Below are 15,137 nucleotides of genomic sequence, written 5' to 3'. Positions count from 1 at the left end.
ATCCAATAATTCTCCCACAGCCGCACTGCATACAAATCTGACGGGTCTCAAAGGTGGCGTGCTAAGGTGTCTAGTACAACTTGTGTAAAATATTCCATCTTAGTCACTAATTTGTTATACTAAAACCCTAATAACAATTTTTTAGGGTTTAGATGGCATTTTAACCTAGGGTTTAGTGAGAATGGCCCAGCTTCGCGAGATCGCGCAGGCATGGAAGATCTACTGCGCGTCGGCTCTCGATTCTCCAATCCAGCAGCAGCGGCCGGGGCGGCGTAAGGGATCGGCGGGTTTCAAGGGGCAGGATGTCTCGAGGAGTCTTCGATTCCTGTGTGAGCGTGGCCTCGGTGAGGTCGTAATGCAGCACTTCATGGACGAGCTTGAGGTACTTGATGGAATTTCTAGCGGCATTTTGTGAGCTTGCCTCAGGTTTTGCTTCTCTAGAGATCACTCAAAGAGAATTACATTCCAGAGTTTTGGTCACATTTCACCGATTTTTTGAGCGTCAAGGAAAATTCTGATACCAAACAGGTTCGTGGTTCGTGGATTGCTGACGCTTGAAAATTTCTTTTTGTTTTTCTTTCCTCTTTGCGTTGCAGCTGAACGAGTGGATACATTCTTCACTACCTGTGGCACTCGAGAAACTATGCTCGAAGAAAGTTTCTCAAGAGGATGGTCTGAATGCGTTGATCAAAGCTTTGGAAACCAACGCGAGCGTAAATGGCTCTCAAATTCTTACGTCGCACCAGACAACGGTCACTGCGTTGCTTCTCACGACTTCACCTTCGTACTTCTCAGGTTTGTTAAGCATTGTCATTTGGACTGAGAAAAAGTTTTGCTTTTCTCTTGTTGCAGATTTGCTAAAGCTTTATTTCACCGCTCGCTTGGAAGAGTTTAGTGGATCCTTTCGGAAGCGGCCTTGCAACTCTGACGACGAAGATTGTGAGGCCTCTACGGATGTCGAAGATATGGACGTGCTTGGGGTGGAAAGTCCCTGCAAAGGTGAAGCCGAAGCTACAGAAGTCAGTGAGGACTCGGTTTCAGTCAGAAACGTTGTGAAGCGTCTCAGAGACCTTGGTTTTGCTGCTTTATGTGAGGAAGCTTATGCATCAGCGATTTTGTCTCTGTTAAAGGTAAGTTCTTGCAGCTCGATTTAGAGAACTCAACTCCTGCTTTGGTTGCAGAAAAAAATCTACTCCATAGCTGATAAGCGCTATGAGAAGCCTGTCCTGGGACCTATTCGTCATTGGATTGAGGTAGCATATAAAAAATTACATTTTGGTTTTTCTTTTTCTGAAACTTTTACTTGCGTAGGCTGTGCCTATGCGGTTCTTAAGTGCCATTCTGGAATCTTCCGCGGGGAGTTCAAGCTTGTCGCCTTTGCCCGCTACTCCTTCGCCGCTGGCTTCGTCCTCCACACTCTCAGATCTTTCCAAAGAGCGAATTATAAGATGGCGACTAAGGCTTCAGTTCTTTACATACGAAACACTAGGTGATTTGCGAATCAGCGAACTTTTTGACGTTATTGTGGACTACCCTGACAGGCAAGTCACACGCTATTTTGTCTAATGTTTTGAGTCCATCTCAGCCTTCCAGCTATTGAAGACTTGCGGCAGTGCCTTGCAAATACCGGGGAACACTCCAAGCTCGTAAAGTCCTTTCGTTTGGCATTGAAACAACGACTTCTTACGGCTGGAGCGGCCACCACGGACATATTGACACAGTATGTCTCGACTATCAAAGCGCTTAGAACCATGGATCCGACTGGAGTAATTCTCGAGGCCGTCGGCGAACCTATCAGAGAGTACTTACGGGGAAGGAAAGATACAATTCGCTGTATAGTCACTATGCTGACCGACGACACAGCAACAACAAGTGGCACGACCGTCGCAGGTGGCGGAGAAGGCCTCCTTGAGGAACTCAGTCGGGGAACTACGACTGTAGAAAATGCGGACAGCGATGAAGAGGGAGAACTCGATGGTGAAGAGGCTTGGGCTGCTGCACAAAGGTAACTAAACTACACATCATACCATACCGACGCATCTAAAAACTGTCATGTTATAGGTGGGAGCCGGATCCTGTGGAAGCCGACTTATCACGAACTAGCAAGAGTCGAAGATCGATGGATATTATCAGTATGTTGGTGGGAATATATGGCTCGAAGGAGCTTTTTGTCAACGAATACAGGGTGATGTTGGCGGAGAAACTGTTGAACAAGTCAGATTACGACACTGACAGGGAAATTCGAACGCTCGAGCTTTTGAAGGTAGTATTTCTTGCGCTATCCTTTGTACCTGTCTGACATATGTGCCACAGCTGAGATTCGGAGAGAACAACATGCACAGCTGCGAGATCATGTTGAAGGATCTGGCGGACTCTAAGCGCATAAACTCGAACATAAAAGCAAAAGGAAAACCGCAGGAAACGTTTCAGAAAGGCGAGGAGTTAACTTTGCACAACGTTGATGCCACTGTTATTTCCTCGCTGTTCTGGCCTCCTTTCCAAGTAAGCGTTTGCTCTCACTCTCATCTGGTACTGATATGTTTTGCATGGATCGTAACAGACGGAGACTCTCCAAGTTCCCGACTTCGTTGATAAGCTGCTAGACGACTATGCTCAGCAATACCACACTGTAAAAGCTCCTCGGAAGCTGCAGTGGAAGAAACATTTAGGCACTGTCAAGGTGAGAAAAGTATTTCCGCTTTCCTTCTGCAAATACTGAAGGATAACAAATGCAGCTGGAGCTCCAATTTGAGGACCGTTCGGCTCAGTTTGTGGTTTCACCAATGCAAGCGTCTATTATTTTGAAGTTTGAGAGCTGCTCCAGGTGCGTCTTAGCCATTTCTTCAATGCTTCTGATGCATGGTTCGCAGATGGTCAGCCTCGGAGCTAGCTGCAGCGTCTGGAATCCCCGTCACAACGCTTAGACGGCGGATTGTATTGTGGATCAATCAGGTGAGCTTACTCTTCCATCAAAATAGTAACTTTTGTTAAGCTGGGACACAGGGTGTTCTTGTAGAATCGCACGGAGACAAAGATGGTGAGGTTTTCTATCAGGTAGTGGAGACTATTGGCGATGGCGGCCAGAGAGGGGCGTCTGCTCCAACAGAAGCGGCTGTACCGCTGCTCGAGGAGGAGGACGGGCAGAGTGCCGTAACACCCATGGAAGATCAATGGCAGCAAGAGATGAACGTCTACGAGGTTTGTAGAGCTTGTTCTCTTCATCCATATAATCGGTGTCTAACATTTTTGATCCAGTCTTACATCGTTGGAATGCTTACAAACTTGGAATCTCTCCCGCTGGATCGGATCCACAATATGCTGAAGGTACTCCTCCTCCTCAAGTTCTATGTCATAGATTAAAGTGTTTGATATATGATGTCGAGCAGATGTTTGTCTCGGATCCTCCCTACGACAAGACACTCCAGCAGCTACAGGGATTCCTTGGAAGTTTGATCGCCGACGAAAAGCTGGAATTTAGAGAGGGAGTCTACCGGCGGAAGCAATGAAAATCAAAAGGTAGGCCTTTGTTCTTTCCAAGGGATAAAGTTGGTTAAAGTTTCACGCAGTTCTTTGGGAAGATCACCCTTCCAATCAAATCCTTTCTTCTTTCTGAGGTTTGAGAAGCTCCACGAGTCTAGGAAGTTTATTAAAACTTCTAGCTTCTAGAGCTTTGGTCTAGAGCATAGATTGTATATTTAATCTTTTTTCTTTTACTATTGTACAGATTGTCTCTCATCCTGCTACACGTAGAAAAATTTGCCAGAATTTCACCTTCGGTGTGGCAAACCGTGAGGAGGCTTGTTATTACTGTTATTCGTTCCACCGGGAGCCCGTTTTACTGCCTTTGGCCCTCCCGTTCCTTTGGGAAGATCCATCAAATCCATGACTTGAACAGTCCGGTTCTTCTTAGCTGAAAAAGAGAAACAAAACGTAAAAAGTTGGGAACTAGAAAAAGCAAAAGAAATTACCAGTTTCTGCTCGTTGGTAGCCTTCTTGCAGTTTACGTTTTGCGGCCGCGAGCTTGTCATTCTCAGGATGATCACTTTCTCGTCTCTGGAGAAAAAACGAAGAAAAAACAAAGGAGAGTGTGAGAAGACCAAGGAATTCTAGTCTTTAGCGACCAAACTGTACCGATTGTTGCTGTGGCCTCTCTTTTTTTCTGTGGAAGGAGGCATCCAGCATCGGTGGCTTCCTTTCATCTTTCCTGGCATGTTTAAGTCCGCTCGGCCGGAAGTGGTCCCCAGAATTATTGTAAAATGGGGACACTGGCATCGGTGAGTGCGAGGCGCGGCTCGATGAGTTGAGTGGCGATTCGTCCGCCGAGATCGAGCACCCCGTCGCTGAGGAAACGATAAAAAAAGAAAGACAAAAACGAAAAAGCGATGAGTCACTCCATTAACGTAACGCATGAGGCGGCAAGAATCTCGTGTGACAAGGATATGAAACTCACCCATGTTGTTATCCATGCTATTATCCATGAGATCTATGAGCTGCGATCATATCCAAACAAGAGCGCTCAGAAAATGGAATAGAAAAATTCTTTGCAAACCTTTGTCATCTCGAAAGTGGTCGCGAAGAGCTCGTCTTCGTCAATGGGTGGTGGTGCCGGTGTGCATTGTTCATCGTTTCCTGTGAGAAAACCACAATTCGTTTCCAAATCAAACTCTAGAACACGAGGAAAAACAAAAACTTGCAAGAGCAACTAGCAGACCTTGCACGTCGTCTAGACTTTTGGCCCATTCGTCGGCTACAGCCTTCCACGATCTGCAGTGAAAGAAACTTTGATCCATCATCCTCAACTCTTTGCTTGTCTTCTTTTTACCGGATAAGTTTCCTGGCGGCCGACTTTATTTGATCGCAGCCGTGTCTCCGCAGATTGTTCACAGGCTTGCCAATCTCAGTCGCCTGGAAAACATATCAAAGAATAAAACAACCGCGTGAATCCCAAGAGCTTCTCGAGTGAAAGAAAGAAAGAAAAAAAATCCCCCTAGTAACGAATTCTCTTGTTTACCTTCAGAGTCTCGATCGAGAGATTTAAATCTGTCAATCGCACAAGAAGTTCTAAAATGTCGTCATCGTTCTGTCACAAGGGAGACAACGCGTGAGGACAAAGGCAAAAAGAAAGAGCAAGAAGAATGAAGAGAGAGAGAGAGAGAAAGGAGAGGAAAGAATGAAAAAAAATGGAGAGAAGAGGGAGAAGAAGAAATCCTTGCATACCTTATCAAGATCTACCAGCTCCTTTTTAATCTTGAAAACTTCCTTGACATCGCCCTCGCGATTCCCACTGCCCATGTCCATCACGGAATTCCCATACTCGTGATCGCACGCCGTGATGGCTGGAGAGATTTCGCTGTGGCGGCTCACCGATCCCCGTAGCACCGCGGCCTCCTCCTCCTCCTCCTCGATCGGCCCCGCCCGGCAAGCGATTTGCTGAAATAGCTTCTCGGCGATCCCATCGCGCCTCTCCCTAAGCTTGTCGGGGAAGTCCGCCGCCGCGATCGCGATGCCCCGGTCGATCACCGTCCAGAGATCGTGCTCCAAATCCCTGAAGAAAGATCGCCAAAACTCCAATTTCTCTCCTCCGCCCATGGCTAGAAAGAAATCCCAGAGGAGCTCCTCGCCCGAAACTTCCCCTCTGGAACAAGAAACCTTGCCCACCTTAGAACAGCGAGAATCTCCACTCACGAAAGAGGCCAGCGATTCCCCAGCTGGATCTCCGCATTTTCTCGATGCGATGCTCGCTCAATCAAATCCCTCGCAGACCTGACTCCTCGCGAGAGAATCCGTCACAGATTTCTCATTCTCCCGATACCTAAGCTAAGGATCGATCAGCAATCCAGGACTGACGCGACAAAGAGAGAGGGAAGAGGAAAGCTTCCTAGGGCTAATGGAATTGTTCTTGATCCGACGGCCCAGCGCGCGTGGCGATTAGATCCGACGGTCCAGGACCAAATTGCTGACTAGTCAACGGAGAGCGGCGAATTTCCGCGTGTAGTGTTGAGCGCCACGTGAAGATATGGCAAAAACTCGTTTCGTTTGACGGGTTGCTAGGTAGGATTCGAACCATGGATTGGTCAACTCTCCATTGACCATAAGCCCTTAGGTCAACTCTTCGATAAGCCCTAAACCCTAGAGCAGGGTGGGGAGAATGGCGGGGAGGCGCCGCGCAATGGAGCTCGTGTTTCTCGGCACTGCGGCGAATCCATCCCCGCGGAGGAATTCTTCGTGTGTGCTGCTCAAAATAGGTGAGATTTCGAGCGCGAGCATTCTTTGTGTGAGATTTTGGTTTCTCAGGGAAGATTATGCAGCTATTCGACTGCGCCGAGGGATCGTTCCGGCAGCTGCAGGAATCGCGGCATTCCGGCAGCGCGATTGACAGGATCTTCATCACGCATATGCACGGGGATCACGTAAGGATTTTGCGCGATTCGATTCGAGCAGCTCACTGTGACTCTTTTTTCCTTCCTTTCTCTGTCGTGTAGGTCTGGGGACTTCCAGGTACGTTGTTCTTGGCGATTCGTTTTGCGATTCTTTACAGCATTTTGTTTTTTGTTTTCTTTGTAGCATTGCTGTGTGCTGCCAAGTTTAGAGTCAATGCGGAGATTTATGGACCCCAAGGAATTCGCGACTGGCTGCGCATGAGCTTAAAGTCGTGCCGTGCGAAAGTTCCATCCAAGTACAAAGTCCATGAGCTCATCCTTACTCAGGTGTGCACGAGATCTCCAGATTTTGTTGTGATTCAAGCCTTTTTTTCTTTTTTTTCTTAAGGAAAAGAGCTTGGAACGAGTTGCGTCCTTGCATGTCCCAGCTAATCCTCACGACGATGAATTACCGGGAAATGATATAAGCTGCTCTGGAGACGGTGTTTGGCATGTGTATGCAACCTTTTCAACTCTCTGTCGGTTTTTATTTTCTTTTGATGATGCAGACTTCAAGACGAAACGCTTGACATCAAAGCTGGTTTGTTGACCCACAATGTTCCCTGTTGGGGATATGTGCTAACAGAAGTCAAGAGGTAGATGAGTCTTCTTACATTCTCCAAGTGACGTTCTTTCTTCTGTCAGCGAGGCGGAAAAAGAAAGCGCTGGCGAAACTACCAGAGGAAGCCGAAAAGTTGGTAAGTTCGTGTTATACACGAACTATACGAAGTTAAATTCTTTTGCAGTGATTCTTGGTGACACAGCCAACTCAAAAGCTCTCACCACAGCAGGCAGAGATGCCGATGTTGTGGTGCACGAGGCAACACTTGGTAATTGTAACAAGGAAACTCACTCGACTCCAGGTAGTTCTTTCACTGTGTTTGTGGAGGTGAACAAACGTTTCCTTGCAGAAATGGCCGGAAGTTTTGCGAAATCTATGAATGCCAAGGTGCTGGTTCTAACACATTTGAACCGAAACGCTGTGAGTCTTCCCGATTGCCTCTTCTGTATATTGTCTGAAACTTATTTTTGCATCCGCTTCTAGGGGACTTCAAAACTTCCTGCGACGGCTTATCTTGATCCGGCCAAGCGTGCGTTTGGAAGGGACAGCGTTGTTCTGGCAGAGGATTTCCTCTCATTGAGCCTATGATAGGCATGGAATCTAGCCGAGTGCGTGCTACTCCAGCAAAAGACGCTGCTAGCTTTCAAGGCACAAGCCTGTCAAGACTGCCAAGGAGGATAAGTACGTTGCTGGCGGAACTGAAGTCCGCGAGCAGCTCCGGGGACTTGAAGATGGGAAGGAGGCTTCATGCTGAGGCTGCCGAGAGCGGCGCCGACACACATATTTACGTAGCTAGCAGCCTGGTGAATATGTACGCGAAGTGTGGGAGCATGGAGACTGCTCGGAGTATTTTCGATAAGATGGTTCGGCACGATGTTGTCTCGTGGACTGCGCTAATACTCGGCTACGCTCAGAATGGACAGGGGAAAGTAGCTCTCGAGCTGTTCGAGGCGATGCAGTTAACAGGCTGTGCTGCTAATGCTCAAGCCTTCGTAGCTGCGCTCAAAGCCTGCACAAGCCTCGCAGCAAACGAAGAAGCAAAGCAAGCTGATGGGAGGCCTGTGAAGATGGTATCTCTGGAGAAGGGAATCGCTCTTCACTCTCAGGCTGCCAGGCTCGGCTTCGACTCAGATATATTCGTGATCACGACTCTGGCAGATATGTACTCGAAGTGTGGGACGATGGACAATGCTCGTGAGGTGTTTGACAGGAGTCCAAAGAAGAGCTCGGTGCTATACAACACGCTGATACTTGGATATGCACAGAACGGTCAAGGTAGGCTGGCTCTCGAGTTATTTTGCTACATGTTGTCGTCTAAGGATTGCTTACCTGTTCGATCTACATTCCTCGCGGTACTCAAGGCCTGCACCGTTCTTGCTGACAAAGAAGCTGAAGGCATTCTCGGTGGCAAGGTCAGGAAAGTGGCTTCGCTCGAGATTGGGATGGCTATCCACGTACAGGCTTGGAGAAGCAGGCTTGAGCTGGACCTTTGCGTCGCAAGCTCTCTAGTCGACATGTACTGCAAGTGCCGGAGCCTGGGCGATGCGAGAAGGGTGTTTGACAGGATGAAGATCCACGACACTGTGTCGTGGAATTCGCTCATTCTCGGGTATGCACAGAATGGAGACGGTAAGACGGCGCTGAAACTATTCGAGACGATGCTCGCGGAAGGCTGCGTGCCCGTTCGCTCGAGCTTCCTAGCGGCACTCGAAGCATGCAGTGCTTTCTCCGAGGAAGAAGAGTGCCAGTTCGTCAATGGAAAGGTGGCGAAGGTGGTCTCTCTGGAAACGGCTATGGCTATACACTCTCGAGTAGACGCCGAGGCAGCAAAACATGGCGTGGATATCATGGTGGCCAACACGCTGATCGACGTCTATGCGAAGTGTGGCAGCATGACTGACGCTCAAAGAGTCTTCGACGGTATGAAGCACCGCAATCTGGTCTCTTGGACAGTTCTAATGTTTGGTTATGCGCAGAACGACAGGGCCAAGATGGTCTTGGAGCTCTTCTCGCAAATGCGGTACTTCGAAGAATGGATTCCAAGCTCCCAGGCTTTCGTAGCAGTGATCCAGGCAGCAGCGGACATGGCAGCCTTGGCAGCTGGAAAAAGAATCCACGGTGACGTTTGTAGGCTGGGACTGGAGCTGGAAGCTCACATACAAAGCAGCCTGGTGGATCTCTACGGGAAGTGTGGCAGCACAGTCGGCTCTCAGGTGGTTTTCGACTCGGCTTCGTCGAGAGGGATCGAGATGTGGAGTGCAGTCATGGCAGGACACAGCCGGCAGGGAGATCATTCAAGAGTTTTCGAGCTCTTCAAGGGGATGGTGCGAGCAGGAGTTCGTCCAAACGCCATCACTTTCCTGTCGCTGCAAATCGCTTGCAGCCGAGCCGGGCTGGTGGACAAGGCCCGAGAGATTTTCTTGGAGATGCAGAGCTCAAAGTTTGGGATCCGGCCAGGGATTGAGCACTACAACTGCTTGATCGATTTGCTGGGGCGCGCCAACCAGATCGACAAGGCGGTGGAGGTGGTGGAGAGCATGCCGGTGAAGGCCACGGCGGTGACTTGGATGACAGTGCTGGGTGCGTGCCAGAAGTGGAAGAACTCGGAGATTGGGAAGAGGGCGTTTGATGCAGTGATGAGGCTGGATCGCGAGAAAGAGCATCACACGGCGGCCTACGTTCTCTTGGCTGAGATCTTCGAAGCAAACTAAGAAGAATCATTTGATTATTATCAAAAGAAGCGTGGATCGAAACCTCAAGAAATTTAGTAGTGGTTTAACAATTCATGACCCTCTATATTAAATGATGTAAAAGAAAGAAGAAGGGTTTATATGTTTTATGTTTATACTTTCACCAAAGTTTTTCACAAATAAAGTAGTGATTTTGGATTTTGATCTTCATCTTATTATTCTAAAATTATTTTTCAATTTAAAATATAATTATATTTTTATAAGTTAGAAGTATGAGGTTCAAGTGTATAGCTATGATGCTATATACTAATATTAACATAGTAGAAATTTAATAGCCATCAAATTAGTTCAATCCAGACCACTTGCTCTTATATATAATCTAAAGTTTTTGCGTTAATTGATATGCACATTTTCTATATTCCCTAGAAGCCCACCCAACACCTCATGCAGCTGCAAAAGAAGAAAACAAATCACCAATTTAGTACTAAAAGTAGAATCTACCTAAGTATTGCACTTTCAGTTGTGTGAACAGAAGGTTGTGCTTCTCTTGATATGTCAAGTAGAGAACATTAATTATGTAGCCTCCCCACCAATCCATTAGTAAGTGGAGCACCTGAAATACTATTGAGGAGGGTAGGCCTGCTTGTGTGTAAGAAAAGGGAATTGTGAGCAGAATTTGAGCAATTTGCAAAAATTTTAACAACATGGAATGAATTGGATGATCTGAACTAAAGAATGACAAACCTTTGTTGAGCTAATGTTGAGCGAGCATCAAAGCTTGAGCCTCCATCCCATAAAGCCGTATTAAGAAACTGCTAACAATCAAATGTGTTCCCCATTGTCAAACAAATTCATTGACAAAGAGTAGCTTATACTGAATGGAAAGAACCACAATTTGCCATTGTGAAGTTGACAACTACTTTTTTGAGAAGTTACATTGATAGAAAGACATGTTAAAAGACATGGTTTTCCATAATTTACCAGTTTGAAACATTTTGTCATAAAATAATAAAAGTGTATTTCCGTTTTATAATTTGGTCATGTTCTTGGGATCAATTCTAAGACATACTTGTGAACCTCCTTATGAGATGATGATCTAAGTGAGATGATTTTATTGTTCCAAATTTAAATTCAAGTGGATATCAACAGTTGTCATCTAGGTCATTTTTTACAAGATTTTGTTTAAAACTTGAGATAGATATTATTCAATTTTATTTTAAAATTAAGTTTAAATTATATGAATGAATTGAAATGTTTTAAAAGACTATTTTTAATTTTAGAACTTCAAAGGGACTTTTTATATTTATTAAATATATTATTTTAACAGATAACTTAATTTGTCATTTTTCCTTATTCACATATTAAGATGCTAATTATTTTTATTCTGCCTAAAGCGTTTAACAATTATATACATTATTCCATATGAATCATAAATGTTTTAAAGGGAAATATTTAATGGTAAAAAATAACATTTTGGACTGATGAAGATCAACTTAGAACTTGTATCAAATTACTCTACTTAAATTCCCCAATGATTGATCATATGTTAACATAACCTCTTACCATGTTTGGGGAGTTTTAAATGCTGGTGGACAAATTGAGTTTCACGTTTAGCCTTACTTTCACTTTCAGACCTGGATACTCAAATAAATTCTGGTTAAAACCAAAGAAGCAACATAGTTAACCTTGTATCTAGCCCAAGAACTTAAATTAACACAAACTTGAGCACAACTCAAAAGCCAGATAAGTAATCATCGTTTTGAGACTTTATGACTACAAGGACATAACTTAGAAATAATGTTCTAGAGTGAGCATGACATGAATCTACCAGGAAACCAATATAATGACTCTCGAACCCCATGGATTGATCTCAGTCTGTCGTCGTGCAACGATGATTGAAGAAAACTCATGGCCCGGACTGCCGAGCTGGCTTGTCCATAAACCGAACGGCAGTCAAGGTCATCCTTTGAGAAGATTTTGTTACGAGTCCTTTGAGGTCATGACGGGCTGGATGGAGCGTTGTTGAGTCAACAGTCGCAACGTGTTTTTCACGTATTGTTTGAGATACATATGCTTGGAAGATAACTAGTCATCTGTTGCTGTTAGGTTGGCAAAGACTTCCAGTCTCTTGTCGAAATTGCATATGCTTGGAATGGTTGTTATTAATAAGTCTGATTATCTTGGATACTAACGACTTGTTAGTATTCTCATTGCTGATTAACATTGGATATAAGTTGGAGGCAGAGGTCCTTAGAAATTATCATTCTTCACTTCTGTTCTCTCTTACATTTGTGTTTTGCAAAATGGCTCATCGGCAGCCCATCAGGGAGTTTTATCTTCCGAAGGTGCGTTGTTCCTTTCCTCTCAAAAACCACCCGGCCTACGACAAAATCGCAGAATCAGTGAAGGCTTGGGCTCTTCAATGTGCTCGTCCAGAGTCGAAGCTCCAGAAGCAGATGCTGGTAAATGAGAAGTACGCTCTCCTGGCATGTGTGATGAATCCATATGGACTCAAGGAACGCGTCTCAGACATTGGTAACTTCGTGGCGTGGTACTCAATTGTTGACAACTGCCTCGACGACGCATCAAACACACAGTTCAGCATGGAATCCAGCAGGATCCAACAGGCTCATGACTTCTTCACGAAGCTGATGAAAATCATGACCAGCAGCAACAGCTGCTCTAGTTTGGCCTCTGAGGAGAACGATTTGCTGCTTAACTCCCACGCAACCAGGTTCAGTTTCTTCTTCGCAGAATTGTGGAAGAGTTTCCGTAGGGGAATGACGGTGAAGCAGCAGGAACGATTTGCGGACACAGTAAAGCAGATGTGTGCGGCCAACATGAAGCAACTTCAACGTAGAGGTAAGAACAAAGAAAGACCGGTACAAAGTTTGAAAGAATAAATTCAGCAAAGGAGGGCCTCGGTTGCCGCTTCGTCTCTGGTGGTGCTGCTCGAATACGCCCTCAACATGGAGCTTCCAGACAGCCTGCTCAATAATCCCAAGTTCCAGCACCTGCAGATGTGTGCGATGGACTTCGGGGGCTGGACGAACGACATTGGATCGTTCCGGATGGAATACATGCAAGGGAGCTACGAGCACAGCCTGCCATGGGTGATCTGCGTGAACAGAGGGTGTTCTTTCTAGGAAGCAATGTTCGAAGCATGCGACATGATTTCAGCCATGAATGACGAGTTCATGGAGCTCTACAGCGAGATAAGTGAGTGGCCCGAGGTCAAGGAGCTCCAGCTCACCCCTTACTTGGACACTCTGGGGGCTCATATGGTGGGGAACATGCACTGGACGTGGAGTACGGAACGCTACCATGGTAGAAACTGGTCACCACCCAAACAGTACCACGGTGTCGTCCGGATGCTGCCAGATGCCACTATACTGGACCCAACTCCAGCTGCAGCACTGGGAACCCTTGGAGCTTCAAGGGGAAAATCCTCCAAAGTACTTGGCAAGGCTCGTGGTCCCCTAGGAGCAAGACATCCATCAATCATCTCACCACCAGAATACAGATTTCAATCTAAAAAAATATCAACAAAAACATTTAAAAACATATATAAGAGAACATAAATCATACATTATAAACTTATGAATTACATATTAATTTATATAAAAATGCTTAAGTACATAAAAGAGATAATAGCTTTTTAAATATATATCTTTTAGAAACTGCAGTTTCATTTTTCAAGAATTGTAAACCCTTGTATGTTGCATTTATCTTGAAAGAAATCGGAAAAATAGATGAAAGAGTATTACAACGTAAAGAGAAAAAATTGCATTGCACAAACTTAATTATGACATGTCACAAAGTCATGACCAAAGACCCAACCCATACCTCTCTTTTAACCCCTCACAATCGTCAACAAAAACTTAAAATTAGGTCAATTATTTTGGAAGCTTAAAACCCTAAATCTTCGCATTTGATGTCAGAGGTTGCCCGATCGCGGAGGCTCCCTGTGCGGCTGCACCGGCAGACGATCGTTGATAAAGTGAGCTCGAACAGGGTGACACTGATTCTGGCTGAGACTGAATCAGGTTTCGTGGGCATTTTTCTTCATCGCAGCCCCTTGTTGCTCAACTGCTTGGATTTCTGCAGCGAAAAGCTCCTCAAATGTTGCTCGAGGATGAGTTCTCTCCGATTCTCTGTACGCAGCCACGACGCCTTGCCGTGGTGTCTGTTGCCAAGATGGTGGCGGAGGAGCGAGGATGTGATCTAGGGGATGAAGTTGGATTTCATATTGGACAGTTGAACAAATCAAGTGCTAGGTACTGTCTGGTTCTTCATTTGATTGGCGAATGAAGGAAATGCATGTTGCAGGTCCAAAATCGTCTTCCAGACGGCTGGTGTTTTCCCAGAACAGCTTAAAGCTAGAGGGATTGCCGTAGCCTCTCGGTACAACGTCCTTATACTGGATGAAGTGCATGAGCAATCCGTTGAGTCGGACATGGTACTCTGCTGCGTGAAGCTCCTGATGTTCAGGAACAAGAACATACGGTAGGCTACTGTCAAATAGCTCTTGGAACTGCAGTTTCAAATTTCCGTTTTACAGGTTGGTGCTTCTGTCTGCCAACAGCAGATTTGAAGCGCTACAAGTCATATTTCTCCGACTTGGGCGAGAAAGTCGAGAAGGTAGCTGTGTCAAATTTATCGAGTATCGTGCAACAGCAATTGTTTAGCTGCACTGTCAAGTACCTGGATCATGTATGTATGTTGTAACGTCTATTCAAACCTGCTGCTTAATGTGGTTTTCAGGTTGTCAATGTCCTCGGTGTGTCTAATGAACTCATTGTTGCTAAACAGTGGCGTTTAAGTTTTTACGACATCTGATTTTAACCAGCAAGGTAGCAAAGGAATTCTAAGTCTTGCCTACTCGGAATGCTATGCAAAGTCTGGTAACTGATAAGCTCCGGTACTAATGTATTCATCTTCATTTTTGCAAACTTAATCTTTTTTCTGCAGGTATGTGCAATATGATTTTCACCGTATATGTGGTCACATACACTTCGAGCGACTGTCAATTCTTTACGACGCATCAAAAGAAGATTTCTCACAACAACAGTATGTGTAAGAGAAGGCAAATCTGATGCTCATATCCTTATTCTTCTTACAGGTTCTTTTTGACTAATCCAGTTGGAGAGGTTATACAAGTGCAGCAAGGCATTATTAGAACAAATTGTGTCGGCTGGTTAGATCGAACAAATGTTACTCAGGTGTGTATTGACATCAAAGTATTTTTGAAACTATAGCTGGAACCAGTCAGGAACCAGTACGCGTTTTCTTCGCAGAGTCCGTTTGGAAGAAAAGCATTGGAAAGTCAACTTCAGCAGTTAGGTGTCTTTAAATCGTCGGAAACAATCCGGAGCAATTCAGCTTTTGATAAGCAGTTTAAAAACTATAAGTCCACCATCTGGCTTCCAGTTGGATGAAAAGAACTGATCAAAAGTTTGTTGATCA

At 45.4% G+C, this 15,137-nt stretch overlaps 4 protein-coding genes across 6 annotated transcripts; 3 read left to right on the top strand and 1 right to left on the bottom strand.

Moving 5' to 3' along the window:
• Window positions 1-166: 166 nt before the first annotated feature.
• On the top strand, window positions 167-3,733 carry LOC9647829 (anaphase-promoting complex subunit 2). 2 transcript variants are annotated; one of them, XM_024685370.1, is made up of 16 exons: window positions 167-382; window positions 442-528; window positions 597-795; window positions 853-1,130; window positions 1,182-1,253; window positions 1,312-1,541; window positions 1,586-2,005; window positions 2,062-2,263; window positions 2,314-2,502; window positions 2,561-2,680; window positions 2,736-2,824; window positions 2,871-2,952; window positions 3,004-3,198; window positions 3,256-3,324; window positions 3,387-3,516; window positions 3,567-3,733. In XM_024685370.1, the coding sequence occupies exons 1-15, from the start codon at window positions 182-184 to the stop codon at window positions 3,504-3,506; spliced, it is 2,553 nt and encodes an 850-aa protein (XP_024541138.1). In that variant the 5' UTR covers window positions 167-181; the 3' UTR covers window positions 3,507-3,516; window positions 3,567-3,733. The 2 variants fall into 2 exon arrangements, with proteins under 2 accessions (XP_024541138.1, XP_024541139.1); XM_024685371.1 differs by lacking the exons at window positions 3,256-3,324; window positions 3,387-3,516; window positions 3,567-3,733 and having other exon boundaries at window positions 3,017-3,175.
• On the bottom strand, window positions 3,643-5,908 carry LOC9648193 (probable mediator of RNA polymerase II transcription subunit 26c). Its single transcript, XM_002980291.2, has 9 exons — window positions 5,218-5,908; window positions 5,012-5,080; window positions 4,823-4,905; window positions 4,712-4,764; window positions 4,550-4,629; window positions 4,451-4,490; window positions 4,132-4,340; window positions 3,969-4,053; window positions 3,643-3,910 (listed from the first exon to the last, which is right to left on the bottom strand). The coding sequence occupies exons 1-9, from the start codon at window positions 5,587-5,589 to the stop codon at window positions 3,768-3,770; spliced, it is 1,134 nt and encodes a 377-aa protein (XP_002980337.1). The 5' UTR covers window positions 5,590-5,908; the 3' UTR covers window positions 3,643-3,767.
• Window positions 5,909-6,135: 227 nt separating this feature from the next.
• On the top strand, window positions 6,136-7,840 carry LOC9648192 (zinc phosphodiesterase ELAC protein 1). 2 transcript variants are annotated; one of them, XM_002980448.2, is made up of 10 exons: window positions 6,136-6,245; window positions 6,295-6,410; window positions 6,483-6,498; window positions 6,565-6,707; window positions 6,769-6,875; window positions 6,929-7,015; window positions 7,065-7,117; window positions 7,166-7,282; window positions 7,331-7,401; window positions 7,465-7,840. In XM_002980448.2, exons 1-10 carry the CDS (start codon window positions 6,149-6,151, stop codon window positions 7,567-7,569), a joined length of 912 nt encoding a protein of 303 aa, XP_002980494.1. In that variant the 5' UTR covers window positions 6,136-6,148; the 3' UTR covers window positions 7,570-7,840. The 2 variants fall into 2 exon arrangements, with proteins under 2 accessions (XP_002980494.1, XP_024541173.1); XM_024685405.1 differs by having other exon boundaries at window positions 6,153-6,245; window positions 6,309-6,410.
• On the top strand, window positions 7,575-9,692 carry LOC112349980 (pentatricopeptide repeat-containing protein At1g11290, chloroplastic-like). Its single transcript, XM_024685339.1, has one exon. It carries the CDS (start codon window positions 7,575-7,577, stop codon window positions 9,690-9,692), a length of 2,118 nt encoding a protein of 705 aa, XP_024541107.1.
• Window positions 9,693-15,137: the final 5,445 nt, after the last annotated feature.

Source organism: Selaginella moellendorffii, unplaced genomic scaffold, assembly GCF_000143415.4.
Source record: "Selaginella moellendorffii unplaced genomic scaffold, v1.0 SELMOscaffold_44, whole genome shotgun sequence".
Taxonomy (NCBI): domain Eukaryota; kingdom Viridiplantae; phylum Streptophyta; class Lycopodiopsida; order Selaginellales; family Selaginellaceae; genus Selaginella; species Selaginella moellendorffii.
The sequence above is the reverse complement of the archived record's forward strand: the minus strand, read 5'-3'. Positions and strand labels throughout refer to the sequence as shown.

Excerpts from the sequence above, each read along its gene's own strand:
- LOC9648193 (XM_002980291.2), bottom strand. The coding sequence starts at position 5,589 with ATGGGCGGAGGAGAGAAATTGGAGTTTTGGCGATCTTTCTTCAGGGAT. Across the intron at positions 4,765-4,822 it reads GCCGCCAGGAAACTTATCCG|ATCGTGGAAGGCTGTAGCCG; the intron begins GTAAAAAGAAGA and ends CTTTCACTGCAG. Across the intron at positions 3,911-3,968 it reads CTACCAACGAGCAGAAACTG|CTAAGAAGAACCGGACTGTT; the intron begins GTAATTTCTTTT and ends TCTCTTTTTCAG.
- LOC9647829 (XM_024685370.1), top strand. The coding sequence starts at position 182 with ATGGCCCAGCTTCGCGAGATCGCGCAGGCATGGAAGATCTACTGCGCG. Across the intron at positions 383-441 it reads ACTTCATGGACGAGCTTGAG|AGATCACTCAAAGAGAATTA; the intron begins GTACTTGATGGA and ends TTGCTTCTCTAG. Across the intron at positions 2,953-3,003 it reads TTGTATTGTGGATCAATCAG|GGTGTTCTTGTAGAATCGCA; the intron begins GTGAGCTTACTC and ends GCTGGGACACAG.
- LOC9648192 (XM_002980448.2), top strand. The coding sequence starts at position 6,149 with ATGGCGGGGAGGCGCCGCGCAATGGAGCTCGTGTTTCTCGGCACTGCG. Across the intron at positions 6,246-6,294 it reads GTGTGTGCTGCTCAAAATAG|GGAAGATTATGCAGCTATTC; the intron begins GTGAGATTTCGA and ends TTGGTTTCTCAG. Across the intron at positions 7,118-7,165 it reads CAGAGGAAGCCGAAAAGTTG|TGATTCTTGGTGACACAGCC; the intron begins GTAAGTTCGTGT and ends ATTCTTTTGCAG.
- LOC112349980 (XM_024685339.1), top strand. The coding sequence starts at position 7,575 with ATGGAATCTAGCCGAGTGCGTGCTACTCCAGCAAAAGACGCTGCTAGC.